This window comes from Capra hircus, assembly GCF_001704415.2.
Source record: "Capra hircus breed San Clemente chromosome X unlocalized genomic scaffold, ASM170441v1, whole genome shotgun sequence".
Taxonomy (NCBI): domain Eukaryota; kingdom Metazoa; phylum Chordata; class Mammalia; order Artiodactyla; family Bovidae; genus Capra; species Capra hircus.
In genome coordinates, this window is record NW_017189517.1 from 20,542,564 (window position 1) to 20,566,345 (window position 23,782).

Sequence of the window (23,782 nt, forward strand, 5' to 3'; positions counted from 1 at the left end):
TATTTATTTCCTCAGAAAGGTAAAGCCTAAAAGAAATATTTTCTATTACCCTCTGCACCCCTATTTCCATCTTCTTATCTGGTCTGTCCTCTGACGTTATGGTGTTTAAAGGGTAGGTTCTGCCCCTACAACAGACCTTAGTGGAGGTCTGTCAACACATGTGAACTATGTGGAAGCTTTTCATGAACACACATCTAGGCTACACCCTCCAGTATAGCTTTTATTAGGAATAAGGCTGTTATTTAGAACACTGGCTGGTTCCTGTGTCTGCCTTATTTCTCCATTGGTTTCAATGGATGAGGGAAAGGTAGGGATGTTATTTAACGGCTCCTCCAAACCTCAGTATCCTAACACTTGTCCTTTCTGAACTCCACCCCATTTCAGCAGGACCATTTCTCTGATTCACTGATGCTTGTTTTATTTTTATTTTTTAAAATGAAGACCCCCTTTCCTCCAAGGAAATCTTACCAGGAAGTATAAACAAGAAAAAGAGACAAAGAACAGATGAACTGTCCTTGGAGGGGATGTGGGAGTGGTGTTAGAGCTTGTTCTATAAACCCTTGTTCTATCTCTAAAGGTCACCTGTAATCCTTTTCCAAATTATAAATGATCGTGTTAGATTTAGTATATAGTGAAGATTTAATGAATGTGTTTTTGGTTTCTCCATCCAAGGTAACTGAAAAACATTTTTTTAGGGCAGCTGCATCTAACTTTCCACAGGAGAAACGCCCCCTAAAAGACCTTACAAATGGAATATTTATAAATTTAAAAAGTTAAATAGCTAAAATTTTCTAGGGTGACAGCTTCTGAAAGGGAATGAATGGCAGTGAATCTTTTCAAATAGCAAAAATAATCCTTCTATATTACAGATTGTCACAAGCCAGGTTCTCTCTCACTGAAGGAGCATCACGTGCTCAGTCCCTCTGACTGTCCTGAAAAGCCTATTTGGACCCTGCCCTGAAGAGCAGTTCAATTCAGTCCAAGGCTTCCTAGCTGGTTAGCAAGTGCATCACAATGAAGAAAAAGCCTCACTGGATTCCAGAGAGAAAATGCATGTTTCCTTCTCTTTGACAAGACTTTTTAACTTTAATGAAAGGAAATGAAATCAGTCTAGTTATATATGCCCTTCATAAACCCATACAGAAGACTATCCTGAACTTTGAGCTCTTCTTCTAGGTGGTTACAAACGAGATGATGAACAGATTTGAGTATTTTCCCAGATGTTGCAAGTTAAGGCCAAAGAGTCTAAATTTAGCAGGGCCATCATTTCTCTCCTTGAAAGATAAACTATTTTCCTTTTTCCATCTGCTCTCCATAGTTTGGGAAAAACTTGTTCTGCAACATCCCAGACAATTTGAATAAATCAACTTCAACAGTATCTTTTCAACCAACTTAACCTTCTTCTCCAATTTACCATTCTATCATCTTTGTCATCACAAACTGTTCTCGTGTTGGTAAACTGATCAGTGGGACAGGATGACATGAAAAATAAGAAGCCCTGCTTTTCTAATCAACTCTGTCTCCTGAGAAGACATACGACTTTCCCCTTGGTCTTTGCCCTTAGCCTTATATGGAATATTTGTGCAAGTTAAAAGTCTTCAACTTTGAGAATTATCTTCTCGCAACTAAAACGGACTCCAATTCTGATACATATAAGAGGAGGTTTACTTACCCTCTTAGGTAAACAGAACATGTAACAGCTGAAATCACTTTAATATGCTCAAATGTCTTTTAAAATTGTGTTTACAGCTAGCACACCTATAAAGAAGGTTGTTAAATTTGTGAAATACACATTAGGAAGACACTGTATCATTTTATGATTTTCTTCCTTCTTGTATCAACTTTGAAAAACTCTCTATTTTGCATTCTACTTTCAGACCCTATCTAATACAATTTTCCCCCTTAATACTCTAGTAATTTGGTCTGATTTTACTTTTTTGTGTGAGGGTGGTTTTCTCACTTGATTCAAGGTACTGATACACTTCTAGGTTCAAAGGAGGCATTCTATTATTCTGTGTTTTATGTGTACCAGTACAGCTTTCTGTTGTAAAATAACTTGTTTTAAGAATATCCAGTTTTCTTGGATTCCTTTTTGTCAACGTTTCCCTAGGGGCACTCTTAGTGTCTTGAACTTGGTAAAATGCCCGAAGTCCATTTTATTTGATTACATCAGTTCTCTCCCAGAGAACTCTGAATACTATCATTCTGTGGTTCAGCCCATGAATTTCCATCCACAAGCTTCAGGAAATACTACCAGCCAAGATCATGTAAAAGAAATCTGGCTTACTTGAGTCTTCTACTTTTTAAAGAAGTTCTTAGAAACTGATTTCCTAGTATGTTGCAGAAATTTATTTGACAGACTGTGGCCTGCTGGATTGTTTTTTTTTTTCAGCAGATGGTTAAAGACTCTCATAACCACAAGTTTTTAAGTAAACTGGGCAAAGACATGATTTCATCCTTACAAAGTTTACCATTTTTGTGTCACTGATCTCTTTAAGATACCTAGTTTGAGGGTTTTTTGGTAGATTAACAATCATAGGGATTAGCCTAAAATATTTGCAAAATTCATGTATTACTTTTCAATTCTTACCCCAGAGAATTAAAATAAAATTATAAAGTAGCACACCTCTCAGAGAAAGCATAAGATCAAAAGTAATTTGATCTCCACCAGAGGATGCTAACGTGTAGAAAGCAAAGTTTTTCCTCTGTCCGAGAAACAATTGAACTGCTACTGAAAGAAAAATGCCATAGAGTTGCAAAGAATTTACCAAATGTGGTCAGATATAAATATTGTTTCCTCTTTCACTCCCTGTCCAATTCAACTGTAACTATTGACCAATAGCCATTATTAAAAAAAAGAAAAAACCCAACCAAACAAAAAAAATGCTATAGTACAAGGCTCATGTTCAACTGTTTAGATTTGGGGTTCTGATAGAAGACATTTTTATGAACACACACACAAGATAAAAATCAACAAAAGTGGCCTTGGGAAAAAAATACACAGGGACAGGAGTGAGATTAAGCCACCCAAACATTACAGAAAGTATTTAACAAAGGAGAGAGCAGAATGGTCATTCCTTACTTTCTAAAGATCTTATGGCATCTCTTTCCTCCAGACTAATTCTTTATTTAAAATTCTCTCAAAAAATTTTATAAACTGTTTTTCACATGATAAAAGTAACGCACATTCATCGTTAAAAATCCCAACAGAAATACAAAGTTAGTCTATCTCTTCACCAAACTGTCAGTTCCACTCTTTAGAGGTAACCATGGCTAGGAATCTGTCTTGAACTTTAAATTGTTTGGCAGCAAACAGAAATGACTCCAATAAAATGAAATGACATTTACCAATAAGTTGGAGTGACTGATCTAACCAGTAGATATGTGATACAGCACATTAACCACTTACAGAAACTGTTTTCTAAAATTTTGAAGCAAGTTTGAAATCACCCTGACTTCCCAGCCTGAATTATTCCACTTCCTGCCTTTCAGTTATACAATTCTCTCCTGGACTTTTTCAGAAGGAATAGTGGAAATAATCTAGTCTAATCCCTTCATTTTACAGATAAGAAAACTGACACCTTAAAAGGTTAAGTGACTTGTCTTGGGTCATGTATCTAATCAGTAGCAGACTATGGCTACAGAATCCTGGTCTCTACCTCCCAGTCCAAAGAGACATGACTTGCCAGACTTACTTGACTGTGGATGGTGTGATCTAACAGACAGGCTATCCTGTGACCGCTTTTTCAAATCTAATTTTTATGAAAGTACCTAGAAAGACTTGAAATAAACTGCTAACATACAGCTTCACGAATGAAATGGAATTTACAATGTCTAAACACAGTTCAGCTTTTAAGAAAAATGGACCACTGGGGCTCCAAACATCATGCATGTTCTTCTACAAGACATACAACAGGAAGGACCCCCAACTTTCCCATGTCGTGGCTGTATTAAAAGGCTAGATATTCTCCCTGCTGCTGCTAAGTCACTTCAGTCGTGTCCAACTCTATGCGACCGCATAGACGGCAGCCCACCAGGCTCCCCAGTCCCTGGAATTCTCCAGGCAAGAACACTGGAAGAATCCCATTACTCAATGTCTAGTTGTGTGGGGCTTCTGATTAAACAGCAGGGCTTCCTGGCAACTGAAGGCCAATTTAAATCTAAACATCTTGGTTTAGATGTTTTAACATCTAACCTTTTAGTAATCCAGCTCTCTCCCCCTTCCTACTGCAAATTCTCATCATTACAACAGCATTTAAAGCATCTTCTGTCACATCCTCCTTCTCCTCAAGTCACACCCTTAACTGGCATGCTTTCAGTGCATTTTCTCTCCTCCCCTGGGCCTCTGGCTCCTCTGGCTCTCTATCTCTTCTCCCTTTGGTTAACTGATGGTCTAAGAGTTGGCATCAGGAATGGGGACACAAACTCAGGTGGTAGAAAGAGAGGTCTGGCTGAAGGGCAGGTCTCCTGTGAGGGAATGAGGGGAAACACGTTTATACAGATACATGGAACAGGCCCTAGAGAGCTCAGAATGGCAGACTGAGCAATTTTGGCTTGATTCCATAGGCACTGGGGAGTCTCTGAAGGGTTGTGAGCAGGGGAGTGATAGGATGAAATCAGCTTTTTTAGAAAGTTAGCACTTGGTGTGGGTAGAATAGGAATTTGCGAGGCACTTGGGAGACTCCACTACTGGGAAAGACTGAAGGCAGGAGGAGAAGGGGACAACAAAGGATGAGATGGTTGGATGGCATCACCGACTCGATGGACATGAGTTTGAGCAAGCTCCTGGAGTTGGTGATGGACAGGGAAGCCTCGCGTGCTACAGTCCATGGGGTCACAAAGAGTCGGACATGGCTGAGCGTCTGAACTGAACTCACTGGGATATTCCAGAAGAAGGTTGTTACAGGCCAAAGCATAGAAGTCAGGACCTGGACTGAAGTGATGGCACCAGAAATTGAGTTGAAGGAACATATATAAAGGATATTTCAAAGGCATGGGCCTTAGAAGATGGAAGGACAGGATCAAAGGTGAATAATGCCCAGCTTGCAATCCTGGGTGAGTAAAAGATGGGGAATATAGAAGACAGGATAGTTTTAGAGCCATAGGGAGATCTGTTTGACATGCTATGAGCTGATGGAAAGATAGGCAGAGACTTCCCTAGTGGTCCAGTGGTGAAGACTCTGCACTGCCAATGCAGGAGGTACACGTTCAGTCCCTGGTCGGGGAACTAAGATCCCACATGGCTGCAGCATGGCCAAAAAATTAAAAAAATTAAAATTAAAAGGTAGTCAAGTGTAGATGTCCCGTCATGAGCTAGAGATGCTCGGGTGAGAAGCTAAAGATGGAGAGTAAAAGGAATATTTGAAACCATGATTGATGTAGAATGCATTCACCAAGGGAAAGAATTCTGCAGATAGGGACACACTTATCAGAAAGAAAAGAGGGGTGGAAAAACAGAATGGAGAAGGTGATAAGTTTCTGGAAGGAAGGAGCATTAACAGTTTTAAATATAGGCAAGGACAAAAAGAATAAACATTAGTAAATAAGCCCAAGTAGCTACATAGTGGGCTTCCCAGGTGACTCAGTGGTAAAGAATCCCCCTACCAATGCAGGGGACACAGGAGACATGCGTTTGATCCCTGGGTCAGCAAGATCCCCTGAAGAAGGAAATGGAAACCTACTCCAGTATTCTTGCCTGGGAAATCTCATGGACAGAGGGGCCTAGCGGCCTACAGTCCACTGGGCCACAAAGAGTCAGACACAACTGGGGAACTGAGCACACACACAATAAATCTGAAGACCTTAATAAACTATATTTTACTTCCCTCAACAGTACTACTCCTTAATTGCCCAAATAAATGGTTTGAGTCTTCTGTTCAATAACATCCAAGTCCAGAGTACTTAGTACTAAGTTTACTGAACTGTGTGTCTTACAGAGCAGGATGTAACTAACAAAAGAGCAAGTGCAATTTATCAGACATATAGTTTAAGATACAGAACTCTATTTTTTCTATGAACATCTGGCACATCAGCACAGACGTCGTGGTATGACTTTTCTCTTGTTAAGACCCCAGTGGCTTAGTTGGGTAGCACCTCCAGTCTTCTGAAATTCACCTCTTACCAACCTAACTAAGCAGAGATGCGGCTGAAATGAGGAGTGAACGGGGAGAGGAGGCACTGGCTGATAGATAAAACTCTGTGAAGGCAGTAGGGTGCATTCAGGCTTTTTACAAAACCACTGCTGCCTCTCCCGCAGGTTGTGGATTAAAGGCAACTAAATGGCTACTGTGTACTACATCGGCTGTCTTTTGTTCTCCTACAAGAAAAACATTTTCAGGAGACTGACAGAGTGAAGATGACATCTCAGTTTCTGGAGACCACTAAATAGCCAAAGACCACCCTGTTGCTTTTTCAAGCCTATCATTCTTCCTACAGGGCCTACTCAGCCTAGGCCCCAGTCCTCAACCTCTGCTCCCAACTATCTCAAGCTCCATCAACTGGGAGTCCCAACAACTCCACATCTTTCCCTCAGTGGGGGCATAATCAAAGACCTAAGCGTTTCACAGAAAAATGTACCATGATATTCACCTACATAGAGTCAGAGAAATAGTCAAAATGGTAACACTAGCAGTAATAATTTTCATTCATCAAGTACTTGCGCTAATATCGGGCTGGCCAAAAAGTTTGTTTGGGTTTCCATAGAATGTTACAGAAAAACCTGAACTATTTTTTTGGCCAACCCAATATCACACGTTGTTATCAAAAACAACTATAAACAGTAGCATGATAATTCTGTCTAAAATACATGATTCTAGGACATATCCCACAATTAGAAAATATCACTGAGAAGTTATTAAAAGGAATATCCTACCATAATTGATAAAAAGTGAAGTGGCTCGCTACTTAAGACTCTGGAATACACAGAGACCTAAGTTACTATTCAACCACATTAGTTAACCTTTCTGGGCCCCAGTTTCCTTATCTGCTAAGTGGGGATAATAGTAGTACCTGCGATTTAGGTTAGTTGGGAAGATAAATGAAATAAGCACTGTACATTCATTGGCACATTGCCCTGTACATCAGCATTACTCAATAAATGTCAACAGCTATTATTAGAAAGCTATTATATTATTGCTTATTATTACGGAAGCAGATATAAGTCAAGTTATATCTGTGAAAGTCAGATAACATCTTTGACTATAAGATAAGTTTCAGAAGGATTTATAACTAGGGCTATAAAATGGCTCCACATCATATACACGTTGTGTGTTAGTCGCTCAGTTGTGTTTGACGCTTTGCAACTCTACGGACTGTAGCCCACCAGGCTCCTCTGTTCATGGAGTTCTCCAGGCAAGAATACTGAAGTGGGTTGCCATGGCTTTCTCCAATATACATGTTATTCACCAGCATATCTGTACTCTCACTCAGGCTCAGAATTAGATATTGGTATTTATTCCTTAAATGGGACCCATTACAGTAACAAAAAATAACATTGTCACTCCTGTAACCACCTTAGGAATACTGAGCTTAGAGAAAGTAATAATTCTGGGAACCCTCCATTGGCTTCACTTGACAACCCCCTTCCTTTTAATGCTACTGATGACTTCCCATGATACAAGACAAGAGCTTTGCTAGGGAACCTCAAGAAAGCCTTCAACAAGAGCATTGATACAAACCCTTCTTTGTTTCTTAGGTTTTACACTATGCCAAGCTAAAGAATTTATCCTTTATCCTCTTTTTCTTGATGAATACTGTTCTTGGGAATTCTAGGGCCAAGTAGCTATGTAAATCTAGTAAGGGATATGTTACATATTTCTAATAACACTAGAAGCATGGAACATTTCATGCCACTGATGAGCCACATATTACAAACAGAATTCTAAATGACTATAGTCTTATTAGGAGTTCACATATATATTCTTTTGTACTTAGCCCAGGAAAAAAACTTCTAACCCAACCAGTTGGATCACCAACTACATCCAAAAGTCGAAGCAACCAAACTGGCTTTCAATACAAACAAGAATGGGATGCTTTCATACTTTTGCCCCAGGGCCAAGGGTTATCAACCCATCAACTCTGAACTGTATGATAACCTTTCATGCACAAATGACTCCATTATGGAAGTGCTCATTTAAAACAGAACTTTGAGAGAGAGGATCCTCGTTCAGTAACAATTTCTAGGACATGACTGTCATAAATATATGAAGAAAAAAATAAAGACCAACAGTGCTGTCTAATAAAAATATAGGGTGAGCCACATATGTAGCCACATTTAAAAAATACAAGCGAGATAAATATTTAACAAAGTATATCAAAAATATTGTTTAAATTTGTAGTCAATATAAAAATTCTTAATGATATATTTTATACAGTTTTGGTACTAAATCTTCAAAATCTCACGTTTAGTTTATACTTACAGAACATCTTGATTTCAACTAGCCACCTATTCAAGTGCTGAATAACCACATGTGGCTAGGGGATGCTGTCCTGAATGGTGCAAATACAACCAATCTACTGTGAATGACTGTTATATCTGAAGAGTCAGACCTGCCCTCACTGCCGTCTCAGCTCTTCACCCTCATTGCTGGAGCTCTAACAGTGTCCCCACCCCTCTCTGGGACTACTAGTCCACCTGGAACTATGAGGAAGAAGGGGGGAAAGGATGTGTTTTAAACAAAGCACCTTGGAATCCCAACTCCATTTCCCAGTAGAAACAATAGCAAACACAATAGTTCAATGGATAAGTGGCATTAAGGGTTAAATAGGCTTTCCTGGGGAGGAAGGTCTGGGAACCTAATCACCATTTAGAACACTGTATCCAGGAGATAGTGTGTTCCAAGCTTCCAATAGGCACACAAAGGGACTGCCTGGATCTCTCATCTACACTCTTGGTAAAAGGGTGCTGAAAGACATGTTTACAAAGACTTTCTCATTTAAGTACTTAAATTAAACCAATTGGTTCCCTTCTTCATCCCCGTCCTCTCTTCCCCACACACAGAGCGTCCTTCAATCCTGCCCTTCTCTAGAAAGCACATTTGTTCCTGAAATGTGGACGAGCTGTCATTTTGGAACACTCTGTGAAAGTGAGAACCCTGTATTCGGAGCAGTTGTCTTCTTGAAGCAAAGGCAAAATGTAAAGGACATATGTGCCCTTTCCATATGGTTGCCCTGTCCTTCCACAGTCCCTCCTACCCCCTATCCCAACCTCAAAGTCAAAAGCTTTCAAGTGACTAGCATTCATGCAAAATGGGGCAACTTCAACTACATATTTTAAATCTCTCCCACCTTTCATCCTCCCCTCTCCACAGCCCATCTCAACACAGGCTTCTGCCTCATCATCAAACAAGCACACAATCCTTACCTTGCTGCTGCTGCTGCTAAGTTGCTTCAGTCGTGTCCGACTCTATGCGACCCCATAGACAGCAGCCCACCAGGCTCCCCTGCCCCTGGGATTCTCCAGGCAAGAACACTGGAGTGGGTTGCCATTTCCTTCTCCGAATCCTTACCCTATTTGTCTTCAAATCCACCTCATAGCTCTTCCTTTCAGGAGAAATGTACAAACTCTAGCTTGGAGGTTTCAAAGCCCTTTTGAAACTGAATTAACACTGTGTCTTGTCAATCTTCCCTCCCTCACCTCCAATCTGTTGGTTAAGAATCCACTGTTGTTGACATCCCCCATACCTTACTCCACATTTTCCAGTCAGCTTCTTCCAGTGACTATTCTCAAGACCCTGAGGATTAAGACTATATCTTTTGCTATTCCAATCTCCCCTTGGGCCAAGTATTTCTTGGAATTACCTTAGGCTCCAAGTATAGTATAGTATAGTCCACAGAGGGTGCTCATTGAACATATGGTTTATAAAAGCCTAGATTGCTGTAGTAGCAGTCCAATGTCAGACTTCTCTTCCAGAAACACTATTTTGGTCATATCACCACAATAGTGGTAAAAGTTAGAACAATGGCTATCTTCAGGAGAGGAAGTGATTGCAAGAAGCAAGCAGCACCTTCTGGACAGAGGGATAAGGGATCATAGTGGAAGTTGTTACACTGTTTGCAGTAGGGGTGGGCAGAGGGGCAGGATGACTTTTGACAGTGTAGAATGAAGAATTGAGGCATGTCAGGCTAATCAAGCAGAGGGAACCACATAAGCAATGATACAGAAGCAAGAGGCATATTGAGTCTGAAGAAGATGGTCAAGTTCTTATTGTGGTTGGAGCCTGAAGTCCAGGAAAAGAGCGTGAGGAGACACTGTGGGCAAAGCCAAACTAAGGAGCAGGCATTTTATTCTGAAATATAATGGGGAGTCAGTGAAGAATTTTTAGTGTGGGAATGAGTTTTTATTTTACTTTATTTTATGAATGAGCAATCTAGTGGCAATGAGGGTGAAGAATCAGAGGTGAACAAGACCAGAAGTAGGGAGACCAAGTGAGTGGCTGCTGCCACAATGGTCCAGGTGAAGACTGTTGAAAGTTGAAACAAGAGAGGAGCAAATAAGAATGAATGGATAGGGACTTCCCTGGTGGTCCAGTGGTTAAGAATCCACCTACTAATGCAGGGACACAAGTTTGATCCCTGGTCCAGAAAGATCCCACATGCCACAGAGCAACAAAGTCCACACCATAACTACTGAGCCTGTTCGCCTAGAGCCCGTGAGCTGCAACAAGAGAAGCCACTGCAATGAGAAACCAATGCACCACGACTAGAGAGTAGCCCCTGCTCACCACAACCAGAGGAAGCTGCACACAGCAACTAAGACCCAGCACAGTCAAAAATAAATAAATAAAATCAAAATCAATAAAATAGAAACTTGAAAAAAAGAATGAATGGGCACAAGAGAGGTTTAGAATACAGAACAGACAGGACTCCATAATTTTCTCAGCATTCCACAGTCATCTTCCAGCTTGCACCTAACCTGAAAATGGCAGTGTTAATTCCCTTGACCACAGAGTTAGTCTTCCACCAAAACTTCCCCACTTTTCTCTCTCTTCTTTAAAACAAGGAATATTTTTTCGCTGCAAAACTAAACAACAAACAAAAGTGCACATAAATATAGTGGTATACACATGACTGGTAGAGGGGTCTCTGTATAAGCTTTCACTAAAGTTCTAATGGCAGAAAGCAAAGAAGAACTAAAGTACCTCTTGATGAAAGTGAAAGAGGAGAGTGAAAAAGTTGGTTTAAAGCTCAACATTCAGAAAACTAAGATCATGGCATCTGGCCCCATCACTTCATGGCAAATAGATGGGGAAACAGTGTCAGACTATTTTGGGGGGCTCCAAAATCACTGCAGATGGTGACTGCAGCCATGAAATTAAAAGATGCTTGCTCCTTGGAAGAAAAGTTATGACCAACCTAGACAGCATGTTAAAAAGCAGAGACATTACTTTGACGACAAAGGTCCATCCAATCAAGGCTATGGTTTTTCCAGTAGTCATGTATGGATGTGAGTTGGACTATAAAGAAAGATGAGCACCAAAGAATTGATGCTTTTGAACTGTGGTGTTGGAGAAGATTCTTGAGAGTCCCTTGGACTGCAAGGAGATCCAACCAGTCCACCCTAAAGGAAATCAGTCCTGAATATTCATTGGAAGGACTGATGCTGAAGCTCCAATACTTTGGCCACCTGATGCAAAGAACTGACTCACTGGAAAAGACCCTGATGCTGGGAAAGATTGAAGGCAGGAGGAGAAAGGGACGACAGAGGATGAGATGGCATCCTCATCCATCCTGATCCCATCATGGATGGCATCACCAACTCAATGGACATGAGTTTGAGTAAACTCTGGGAATTGGTGATGGACAGGGAGGCCTGGTGTACTGCAGTCCATGGGGTCACAAAGAGTCGGACACGACTGAGCGACTAAACTGACTGACTGAAAGTTCTAATTCCTCCATCTTTTACCCTTATATAAAGAAAAAATGCTATCAGTCAGAGTACTCCATTCCTAAAATTCCTTCTAGTAAAATATATTTAATTTATAGGCTGGATTAAAATCTGGAAGCATTCCCTTTTTAGGTATGTATGTGTAATTGATATATAAAACTGTATTCATTTAAGGTTTTCAACATAATTTGATATTTGTATACAGCGCAAAATGATCACCACAATAAGTCTAGTTAATACTCATTGCCACATAAAGTTACAACATTTTTCCTTTTTTCTTATGAACTTTTAAGATTTACTTTCCTAGCGATTTTCAAATATACAATAAACTATCATCAGCATACTGTACATTACATCTCATGACTTTTTCATACCTGGAGGTTTGTACATTTTGACATTCTTCACCAACTTTGCCCATCTTCCAACCTTTCACCTCTCACAACCACCAATTTGTTCTCTGTATCTATGAGCTTGTTCTTTTTTTGTTTTGTTTTCGATTCCACATTTAAGTGAGATCATATAGTATTTGTCTCTCTCTGTCTGACTTATTTCACTTGACATAATGTTCTCAAGGTTCATTCATGTTGTCACAAATAGCAAGATTGCCTTCTTTTTTGTGGCTGAATAATATTCCATTGTATGTATATACTACATTTTCTTTATTCACACATCAATGAACACTTAGGTTATTTCCATTTCTTGGTTATTGTAAATAAACTGCAATGAACATGGGGGTGCATATATCTTTTCAAGTTAATGTTTTCATTTTCTTCAGATAAATACCCAGAAGTAGAGTTGCTGGCTCATATGCTACTTCTAGCTTTAATCTTTTGAGGAACCTCCATACAGCTTTCCACAGTGGCTGCACAAATTTACATTCCCTCCTCCCTTTTCTCCAAATCCTTTCCAACACTTGTTATCTGTTGTCTTTTTGATAACAGCTACTCTAACAGGCCTGAGGTGATATCCTATTGTGGTTTTATTTGCATTTCCCTGATGATTAGTGATGGTGAGCATCTTTTCATGAGCCCTCTGTCCATCTGTATATCTTCTTTGAAAAACTGTCTATTCAGATCTTCTGCCCATTTAAAAAATCAGATTGTTTAGTTTTTTTCTGCTATTGAGTTATGTGAGTTCTTGTAATATTTTAGATAGTAACATCTTATCAGATACATAATTTGCAAAGATTTTCTCCCATTCAGCAGGTTGTCTTTTCATTTTGTTGATTTTTTCCTCTTTTTCAATTTCAAAATAATGCTTCAAATGGCTAGTGAGGAAGGTGAAAAGGAAACATGGTCAGGGAAGAAACAACTAATCATAAAAGTAGATGCACCACCTTTGTAGCATTTTGAGTTTTCGATGCAATTGCCTCTGTTTGTTCTCACAGGCTATGTTACTGCTGCTTCACCCAAAAGCACTTCCTTAGCTTCCAACCACAGTGAAAGGCTCCCCTAAAAGTCACTCCTTTTCCAAATTAGGCCCACAAAACATACTCATGGGCATATGAAAAAGTAAAGCCGTAGTTAAAAATACCAGTAAATGTTTGCAATAAAGATCACTTTAAAAAGCACAGGTTCACTTCCTAAATCTGTAAGCCAAAATGCTGCCTTTTGCTGATACATGTTGACAGAGCCACACAGATATCAGTAAGCAAGGCTGGCTATAGGATGTGAAAAAGCAACACTCAAGGGAAATTTTTACTTTTACAAATGCTCTCTGTTTCAAATTACAGACTTGGGATATTTCTTTGAAACATCTCTCCCTATTTATATTAAAAAAAAAACACTTCTGTCTGCGATGTACACATGTGTTTCAGTTATTTCTAGAAAAATGACTCCGTTTTATGTTTTAAAAAATAGTATTGCCTTTAATAAAAAGAAATCACTTTAAGAAAGTAGCTTCAAACATCAAACTATGTTGAATACTTAACTACTCCAGCCTCATGGCTCACTTTCTTCTTGATGCCCTCAATTTGCTCAGACTTAGTAGTAGTGACAAGCTTACCTCTGCTATTCACTGAATAAAAGGAAATTATGACTCATAGCAAAACAAAACATACAAGACAGCAGAACCTCAGCCAAAACTATTAAGAACTATTCTACCAAAAAAAGAGAAAAGAAACCCATCCCACTTCTTAAAACCATGTATTAGTCTTATAAGGATACACTGGAAATTTTAAAATATTAAACAGCTTCAACCTAGCTGTGTACACTAGAGACAGCATTGTATAAATGTAGTGTTAACACTTGTGACACTATGTATAAAATGTGTCTACAAAGCAACACTTGAAACAGATGTAGCACAAAATACTTGCATTTCATATGCCTTTTATATGGTTCCCCAAATCAAACTTACTTCCACCCATGCCAAGCTGACTGCAAGTAACAGGTATGACTAATTTTAAAAGAGCTATGCAGTAAGAAGCTAGGAAGTCCTGGGTGAAACACTATATTCATATGCTTAACAGTACACTTTAGTGAAGAATTCCAGTCACAGTAACTTTTCACAACAAGATTTATTGTCAGAGCTTGTAAGTGGATATACTGGGAATAGTTCCACGCCTGTTAGGGAATAAACCTTCCAACCAAATGCACAACTCATGCCTGTTACACCACCAATAAAACTGAATCTTCTACTAGGAAAAAAATCAGCTTTGCAGTGTTTACAGTTGGACATAACCAAGACCTGAGAAATAAGTAAGCAGTTTCTTTGACAAGAGATAAAGCCCTCCAACTGTAGAGAAACCCAAAAATACACTTCACATTATTCTGCAGAAGAATAAGTTACAAATAAAATCTCATCTAACATCACTTTGCTAAAAGGACCTCAGACTCCTAGGGAAGAGTGAAGTTTTAAGTAGAAACTAAGACGCCTGCTGACAGTCAAATAAAGACCTATTTGATAATTGGTGTGACAGAAAACAGACATTTATGGCTCCCAGCTATCAGCAAGTGAAAGATTAGATTAAATTTTAAGAAAAATTCACCAGATGTTCTAAAATTTCAGACCTTCCAAAATGATTAGGTCCTAGAAGCAGAAGAACAAATAGTTACCACATGCTGAGGGGAGGGATGGGATGGGCAGAAAAAGAGTGACTGAAAGGGACTCAGAGAAGAAACTGCTACCAAAATATGGCATATCATTAGCAATTCAGTTATAGACAGCAAAATGACAAGAACATCACTAAAATCAGTAATTGTTCCCTAGCACATGTAGTTATCATGTAAGATTAAAAAGAAAAAAACCTGAATGACTTTGGAAAAGCGTAAGGAAGAGGATAGCTCATGATTAGCAATTGAAAGTATTAATCAAAGTGTCTTCACATACCTGTCCACATAAAAAAAAGATCAAAGCCACCTCAGAATGTTTTTTACTTCAGGATAAAATGTAGTGTACAAGATTGCAAGATAAAAAGAGCTGACAGATGAAATTTCCACTAAAAAAAAAAAATTCAACTTTTCCCCTTTGCCCACAGAACTACCTGGAGCCTCTAAAATACCATGGGTAAGTTACACGGCCACGAAAAATTTTAAGTATGAAGACTATGTGGCTACTGGGAATAATTCATAGAACAAAACAGATGGAAAAAGTAGAACTCAAAAGTAATATAGTACACTGTGATTACAATGCTAGGTTAAAAAAAAAAAACAGCTGTGATGATGAGGGGGCCCAGACTTTCTTTTTCCTTTCCAAAGATTCTGTAAATATTGCCATAAAAGCTTTATAGATCAAAAATAATTTTTCATCTATGAGTCTTGGCATTCAGCAAAATGTTAACTAAATTATTCCTTTAGAGGAAAAAAAAAGTCTACTGCTTTGTAATTTATCCTGTTTACTATTTCAAAATAAGGAGGATTTTAAATGGCCACAGTACAACAGTGGGTTCTTATCTGTATTAGTACTCCAAGGGTGTAGACCTTCATACTGAAGATGGACAAACATCTGCTTTTCTATGTGGAAAAAAATGGTCACACCCTTGTAGGAAACTGACATGTTAAAAAACTTATGGCATTCTTAAAGATGTCTACTTGCTCCATTTTTCTAAATAGATAAATCAAAAACGGAAAACAAAGCATTAAAACCAGAATGGTTTTCAGGGGAACCTACTAATCAAACTGTTAACCGAAGATACGAGTTACAAAAGTAAAGTCTCTCTTTGGTTTTACTTCTGAAGGAACGCTCTCTTTAGCCAACTATTCAGTTTGGTAGGTTCCATTCTTTTAAACACCTCACTCGGCTAAAACGGATTATAACACATTCAGTGCCTCCTCGGCTCTGTTAAGAGAATTTGAGTAAAAGAGGGCATCTAGCAAAAGACGTCAAGGATTATGGTAATATATGTTTAAAATTTCAATATGCAAGCAGGACTCTTAAGCAGGTTGTATTAATAGCCTGAATTCTATTTTATCGGGCCACTGCAGGCAAAGCAGTTCTTTATCTCCGCACCATCAGGATGAGGGCTGGAAGGTGAAATGCTCCCTACTTCTCTCCTGCAGGTCAGAACCCCGTGGATCAAGTCATCGAATTTGGCTATTGTAACTGCGCACAGCGAGTCCTCCCCTTCCTTCCTTTCTCTTCCCTGGACAAATCCCTACGTGACTAACACAAACCTAATTTATGATGTCAATAGGTAGGCCAGGTCCCCCAAAAGCTCTGTCCCCGCGGGTTCCGACTAGGCATCTCCCCGCCCCACCCCATCGCGGCTTGGGTGGAATCTACAATGAAACACCAACAGTAGCTAAGGTAACAGAGCCGGGGTTAACCGGACCGACACAGGAGAAGCAGTGAACAGGGCTGTTTCTGCGGGCCGGGGGGTTGGGAGGCTGGCTCCGCGGACTGATTTTCCATTGGGTGGGGGTGGGTTAGAGACCACAGACGCACAAAAGCAGCAGTCTAATCTTTGAAGGCCGGCGGCCGGCTCTGCCACGCTCTCAGCAGGAAGGGGAGGGGAGCGGGAGGAAGAGAGGGAGGAGAAGCAGCGCAGGGCGGGAGGAGTGGGGAGGAGGGGCCGGGGGCGGAGCCCGGGCGCCAGGAAAACCCGCGCGCGAGTCCGCAGCACCTCGGGGCGGAGTAGCCGGCGCCGTCCGGCCCCTCGGCCTCCACCGCTCGCGGTGCGACCCGAAGGGGCGGGCCCGTCCGCAGCCTCCCTTCGCGTCTCGGGCCCTCCTTCTCCTCTCCTCCCTCCCCTCCCTCCTTTCCATCTCAGCAGCGCCCTCGGTCTCCCTCTCCGGTTCATACAAAAGCAAAATGTCCGCCATCTTCCGAGGCAGCTGTGCCCGTCGCCGCCACCAGCCCGGCTCTCCTGCGGTTTCTCCTCGGGGCCGCCCCTCCCCCGGCCCCCTTCCCGACCCCAGGCGCCGCGGCTCCTCGGAAGCTGCGGAGTCACCACTCCCCCCGCCCTCGCCCCCACCCCACCCCGCCCTGCCCGCCCCGCCTGGCGACGCAGGACCGCCTCGGGCGGGGGCAGGGGGTCTCGACTGCCCAGGCCGACTGGCTCCTGCTTCCCGCCCGGCCCACCCCCTGGATGGCCCTTTACCTTGATGCAATACGGGGGTTCGTCGTAGGTGACCAGCATGTACCTGTCTCCGCGGCTGGCCGGATCCCGGGCACGCAGCTACAGGACGAGGGATGACGGAGGGGGCCGCGAAGGGAAGGGGGTGGAGGGGGCGATACCAGCGTTACAGAAGCACCTAAATCCACCACCGGCCCCATCCTTCGGGAACTCTCCCCATCTCTCCCCTCCCCTCCCTTTACCTTCAAGAATAACTCCACAGCGCCTTTGGCAATATCCAAATAGGAGGTGCCCAGGTCAGTGCGCTGGTTCATAGAGGCGGACGTGTCTATGAGGAACAGCAGGATGGGCATCTTCCCCCACACCCCTGGCTCCGCTCCCCACTCTCTTGGCCCTCTTGCCCTCACTGCCGCGTACTGCCACCTGAACCCTCAACTCTCGCAGAGCCAGGGTGCAGGGAGCAAGAGGAAGACGGGACGGGACAGATGGAACTGCTCCTGGCCTCCTCTTTTTGCAGCCCCACCTCTTCTCCCTCCAAGGGAACTTGAAAATGTGAGCGTGTGTAGCCCTCGGGGCCCTCCCCCTTCCTCTCTTCTGGCACCACTACTGCCGCTGCTGCTGCCGCAGAGACTACTACCCGAGCATCCGTCCACGCTCACTGAAGCGCTCGCCCCAGACTGAGAGCTGTCTCTGTTCACCGACACACAACTTCTGTCCGCTCACCTACCATGGGCACCATGTGACCAGAAACCACGCCATTGGCTGCCAATTATGTGGTATTTGCATATTCATTAGATGACAGGGCAAGGGGAGGGACTTGGGCGGACCTTGGGAGTTGAAGTTTGAACCCAGGCAGGGGGTAAGGGGAAATGTTAAGGACCCTCCTTTAGAGGACTTGGAAGCTGTTAGGATACTTAGGGTGGCTTGAAGGGATTTTTCGATTGCTCTTTAAAGATGATAATTCGAAAAGAAGAGTGAATTTGAGCAACAGTTGTGCAGAAGTACAGAAACAGATGCTTGGACAGGCTGCACAGAAAACTCTGCTTACTGCAATCGATCAATCCTGCCACTGGCTAAGACCGAAACATTTCAGAAGCAGCAAACTTCTTTCCTGGCAAGACTTACTTGCATTCCTTCAGATCCCTCCCCACTCTTGGTCAGTATTTGTAAGTCGGTTGCTGGCCTTGCATTCCACGTATCTCTGCTTAGAAAGGAAACTAAAACACGGTTACCTAAATGGCGTTTTGTGTGCCCAAGCTTCTTCAGTTTTGTTGAGCACTTCGAAGTATTGGCCTGCCTGTGATGATTCTACCTACTGTTGTGTCTCTGCAGCCTTTACACACGGAAGGTTTGCCAACCTGGTTTCTGATTCAACTCACATTTATTGAGCACCTATGAAGTGTCAGCCATCCACATTAGTCTCGTTTAGTCTTTGAAATCATTGTGGTAGGTGGAATTATGTTCAATTTTCAGTAAAGCAAAGTGCAGCTCAGGTCAATGAGGAAGCACTGAGGGATGTGCTCAGGTGTGGCTCTAGGGAGAGACTCAATGAGTGGCCAATCACGCTTGGCTGACTGCTTCGTGTAACTCAGATTTTAAATATGAAGCTGTGTATTCCCAGAACTATGCTGTGCCCAACGTGGAGTCCTGAACTAAAGTGTGTTTATGACTTCATTTGCTATGTTCCCTTGTAATAGACATTTAAAAATACATATTCAATAACATTTTCATAAAAATAAGATTTCAGAAGAGGCCACATAAGCAATATGTGAATCAGGGACAAAAGTAATACAAATAAAAGGTGAAGTAGAAGCAGCGATCCAGTGGTCCAGAAGTTCAGGAGCTTTCCTAGATGAGGCACTGAGCGGGAAGGGATTGAACTCCTGAACTTTTGAACATACTTTCTTCTTTTTCCTTCATGTCTCTACCCTTTTATTCCACTTGTACTCTCTAAATCAATTGACTTTAATACTTCACCATAGTCCCTCATTCTAGACCTCTTTCTACTTCCTATCTGAGGTTACCGGACATCTCTCAGGAAGGCATTCCTACAAAGCACTGCTCTCTTAGCCTTCATTCCCTTCACAATGAAAGTTAGCATCCTTTGCCCATGTTTCCATTTCATGTGGCTGACTGTGGTGTGGTCCACTCCCATACAGCAGACTCTTTGTTTTGGTGAGAGTTGGTTTGATTTCTGACTTGCTAAAAATGTGTTACCTTTTGCCTTTAAGCAAGCCCTAATCATCACATCTTGACAAAAAGACCTTACTTAACCTGACCTTAACTTACTTAACCTGACCTTACTTACCTTTCCTGGCTCAGAGAAGAGTAAAATCTCACTGTCTGGTTTCTCCACCATCTATTCCTTCCTCAAGGCCATGCCATCTGATTTCTCTCCCCAGCACTCTTTGGAAACTTCTCTGAGGATCCAGGGGCAAGTTCCTGGCCAAATCTAATTATCTGTTTTATATTTTCTTTGTTGACTGTAGAGCCATTTGTCCCTTGCCTTTCTGAGCTCCCCCTGCACCTGCCACCTTGCCTTTCATCACTTGCTACTTCTCCCAGCATCTTCCTTACTGCTTGGACTATTTGCTTTCAACTTCTCTGAATCCTCAATTTAATTTCTGTCTCAGTCTGTGGCTACCACTTTTCCTCCCATTGGTCCCACTAAGGACTTTGTTATTTCCACAATCTTTATTCGTTTATCCATTCTTTCTTTATCCAAATATTCCTTGGGTGGATCTTCTATATGAGAAGCAACAAGAATACATTGGTGAACAAGGGACACAGCATATTATAGCAGTGAAGAACTTGGATTTCGGGGTTCAAATCCCAACTCTGCCATTTACTAGCTATGTGACTTTGGGCAAATTAGTTAACTCTGCCTCAGCTTCATCATCTGTATGACAATAACAATAGTACCTCATAGAATTGTTATGAGGATTAAATGAATTAATATTTACAAAATGTTTACAGAAGTGCTCAGTACAGAGTCAGTTCTATGTAAGTGTTAAATAAAAGAATAGATATAGTCCATGGCCACGTAGATAACATTCTAGTGGGGAAAATAAAAGTGTAGATAAAATGCTATATTAAGTGCTATGAGAGAGGAAATGCATAGTGCTCTGGGGGCACTGGAAAAAATGTATATTCTAGAAGAATTGGAGACGTGAGGGGGATACACAGAGAAGGTTTCCTGAAGGATACGACGTGCAGGAAATGTGAGAAGTAGCCTGGTGATAGAGAGCTGGTGGAGATGAGAACGGGGCAGGGGAGGAGGGAGAATGTTCTAGGTAGGCAGTGGTGAGGTGGTCAGATGGTGAGACATTGAAAGAAACCCAGTGGAAAAAAGAAAGTTCTATATTGCTGGAATGTAGGGTAGCTGGGGGTGGGGGAACAGAATGGGAAGGGAGGTGGCTAGAGATGGATGAGCTTGCAGAGCTGGAAGGAGTCAGGTCATGCAAGGCCTACCAGGCCCTGTTGAGGAGTTGGAATTTTAGCCTTGGAGCAATGAGGAACCATAGGATGATTCTGTCAATCATGTTCAGCTTGGTGAATGGGAGAGATGAGAGTAAAAACAGAATACAGAAGATAAGTGAAGAGTCTGTTTCTTTCATCTCAATCTTCTAAACTGTCATGGTGACAAGAGGCTGGAGAGAATATTGAAAGTAAATGGTCAGTCTGCGTGGAAGGGCACAAGCTGACTGAGGAAAGCAGAAAAATAAGTCTCTCAGTAGGGACAAGCTGCCCCCTCTGGCAGATTTGGGTGGGGGGATACCCTAGAGTCATGAGTCCTTTATTTCTTAATCACAGTGTGCAAGGGTAAGCTGTCCTGTAAGGTAAGGCCTATTCTTCTTCCCATTTTGGCAGGTGGGGAAACAGATTCCTCCGCTGGTCAGCCACCCAATGTAGAAGCTCAAGCTCCGCTCCCCTCAACTCTGCAGGAATAACACCAGAATGAGAGAGATGTGCGGGATGCCTGAGAGCCCAGACACACATTCAGAGCAGCCCAGGGTGGAAGCAGCTTGCCAGCAGGGTACAGAGTGGCTAGAAGACAGAGGAGGGCTGGAGGGAGTCTGTTAGCTTCAGGCAGCACCACAGGCCTGGAGACTGCTCTCTCATTCCCCAAAAGATTGGCCTTGGATAAGCCACCCTGTGGGATTGTGAGAGACCTGAATTTGCCATTATCTGCCTCCTGACACCTGTTGATTTTACCTGTGTTCAGGGAACCCTCTTTCTGAAGCCTGATTGGAGGAGAGCTGGTGAGGGGTGATGACCATGGTGGGGTGCCCAGAGAATTGAGGGCAGTGCCCTATGGAGGTAACCTGGGGCACCAGAGATACAGGCGTATGCCAGTCGAGGGCAGTGAATTTTCCAGCACAGGGCCTGGCCCAAGACTTTTTAGCTGCTCCCTTCTGCCCTGGCCCAGGCACAGCAAATCATATGGACATTTATAGACCTGGTGACACTGAGAAGCGGCATAGGCTAAAAATAAAAATAGCTAGTGATGAAACTTGGCCCAGGGCAGCCCCCAGACAAGCTTCCCAGGGCTTTTGCCACTTGGGTAACCTCTCGTCACCAGTCAGGGCATAGGAGCCTCTGGGTGGAGGGTTTTTGTGTGTGTGGTTTTTTTTTTTTTTTTTTTTTTTGTATTTTTAAATTTATTCAATGGCAACAGGTCTTAGTTGTGGCACTCAGGATCTTCCATCTTCATTGTGGATGGATCTTTAGTTATGGCGTGTGGGATCTAGTTCCCTGACCAGGAATGGAACGCTGGCCCTCTGCATTGGGAGCTCGGAGTTTTAGCCACTGGACCACCAGGGAAGTCTCTGGGTGGAGATCTTGGAACCTCCCTCTTTTTCTTTCAGATCTTTTGTGATGTTCCCCTCCTCCTCTCTCACCACCCTGAGACCACCACCCCGAGACCACCACCCCATGTTACCTGTGGTACGGAACTTGTCAGGAACTCACAAGGCAAGTCTGTGGAGCTCCAGGGAGGCACATCACACATGGGTTTGGGGAGAGTGAGTGCTAGAACAGCGGTGGAGAAGGCAGTGCCCACCACTACCAGCCTCAGCCTCTCTGGCCTCCAGCCACCTGGAGCCCTCTGCCCCCTCCTTCCCCACATGTACCAGGGTGTCAGGTACTGGGGAGTTTCGCCTTGCAGGTATTAGTCAAATTCATCTCATTCCTTTTCCCTTGGTTTATGCCCTTCGCATCTTTTTTAACTTCTGGGGAGGCTTAATGCTGTAGAAAATTCTTCAACAGCTCTTGCACCAAGCTATTTCCACTTATAAAAAGGAGAAACATTTCTATTCCTGCTAAGGCACAGATTTCATAATTCTTCCCTCTCCTTCTTAAGGCTGTTTTTTAAAATTGACAGAATTGCGGCATTTAAACCATGTTAGAACATATCTTTTACAATGTAATAATGGTAGAACTGTACTTGTACTGAGGTGTAGCAAGAAACTCTACAGCTACTTTCTTTGTTGTAAATCACTTAATTTGTCCTAAATATATTGCCAGGTTTTTCATCCCCCTCCCACTACATGGGGATGGAAGAGATCTTTTGAGTAGAGCTGGTGGGCCTTGCACCACCACCCAGGAAGTCACTTACCTGGTGTTTGGTTATCAGAATATCTACTTCAGCCTCGTCTGCTTGGCACTCTGCTAAGTGCCTGGGGCAAAAAGATGAACAGGACATGGTTCCTGTTCATCTGAGCGTCTCCTCCACTGGGGGAGACTGGTTATATAAAGCAGATACTTTCAATACAATGTGGTAGATACTAAGCTAGAGAGACAGTTGCAACTGGTTTTTGGTTTTGTTGTGGTTTTTTTTTTTGTATTTTTCAGAGTTAGTTGTTTAAACATTTGCTACAATACTTAATAAGCGAAATTGTTTAGATTTTTAAAATCTTATATATTATAGCATAGGTCCAACAAGAAATAGTCAAATTAACATCCTAAGTACAATAATCGATAGGCAGTCCTGCCCCTGTAATTCTTGTTTAGCTTTAATTAACTGTTTTGAATTATTCCCTTTTTTCTAACTGGGAAGTATTTGTTTGAGGACATGTGTGGGGGAAAACATTGAAAGAATTTGTAACTGGATGTTATTTGAGCCAAGAAGGGTAGGCTGCAGTCAGCTAGTTATCAGGGAAAGCCTCCTGGAGGAGGTGATATCAGCGAAGAAAAGGAGAGGCAGTTTTATCTCAGGATAAAGGAGTTCTGAGGCCTTGAAACAAGTGAATGTGTGTTGTGGTCCCTGCTGGTGCCCGGCCGAGGTCCCCTCTTGTGAACATGGGCTGCTGCAGGCTCACAGCTGCTTCCCCTACTCTGGAAAATTCCCCTCAGGAGGGAGAGCCTCCTGGGCCCAGAGGTAAGGC

The 23,782-nt window shown here is 42.3% G+C and overlaps 1 protein-coding gene across 4 annotated transcripts in view; it reads right to left on the reverse strand.

The window, feature by feature from the left end:
* Positions 1 to 18,080, reverse strand: part of LOC102169654 (integrator complex subunit 6-like) — a 55,794-nt gene extending 37,714 nt beyond the window's left edge. For 3 of the 4 annotated variants that reach the window (XM_018044220.1, XM_018044221.1, XM_018044218.1), the window contains exons 1-2: positions 17,639 to 18,080; positions 17,421 to 17,498 (exon numbers count right to left, since the gene is read on the reverse strand). In XM_018044220.1, the coding sequence (XP_017899709.1) occupies positions 17,421 to 17,498; positions 17,639 to 17,749 (189 nt within the window). In that variant the 5' untranslated portion in view covers positions 17,750 to 18,080. The remainder of the gene's footprint in view (positions 1 to 17,420; positions 17,499 to 17,638) is intronic. The other variant, XM_018044219.1, reaches the window with a different exon arrangement.
* Between the last annotated feature and the right edge of the window lie 5,702 nt (positions 18,081 to 23,782).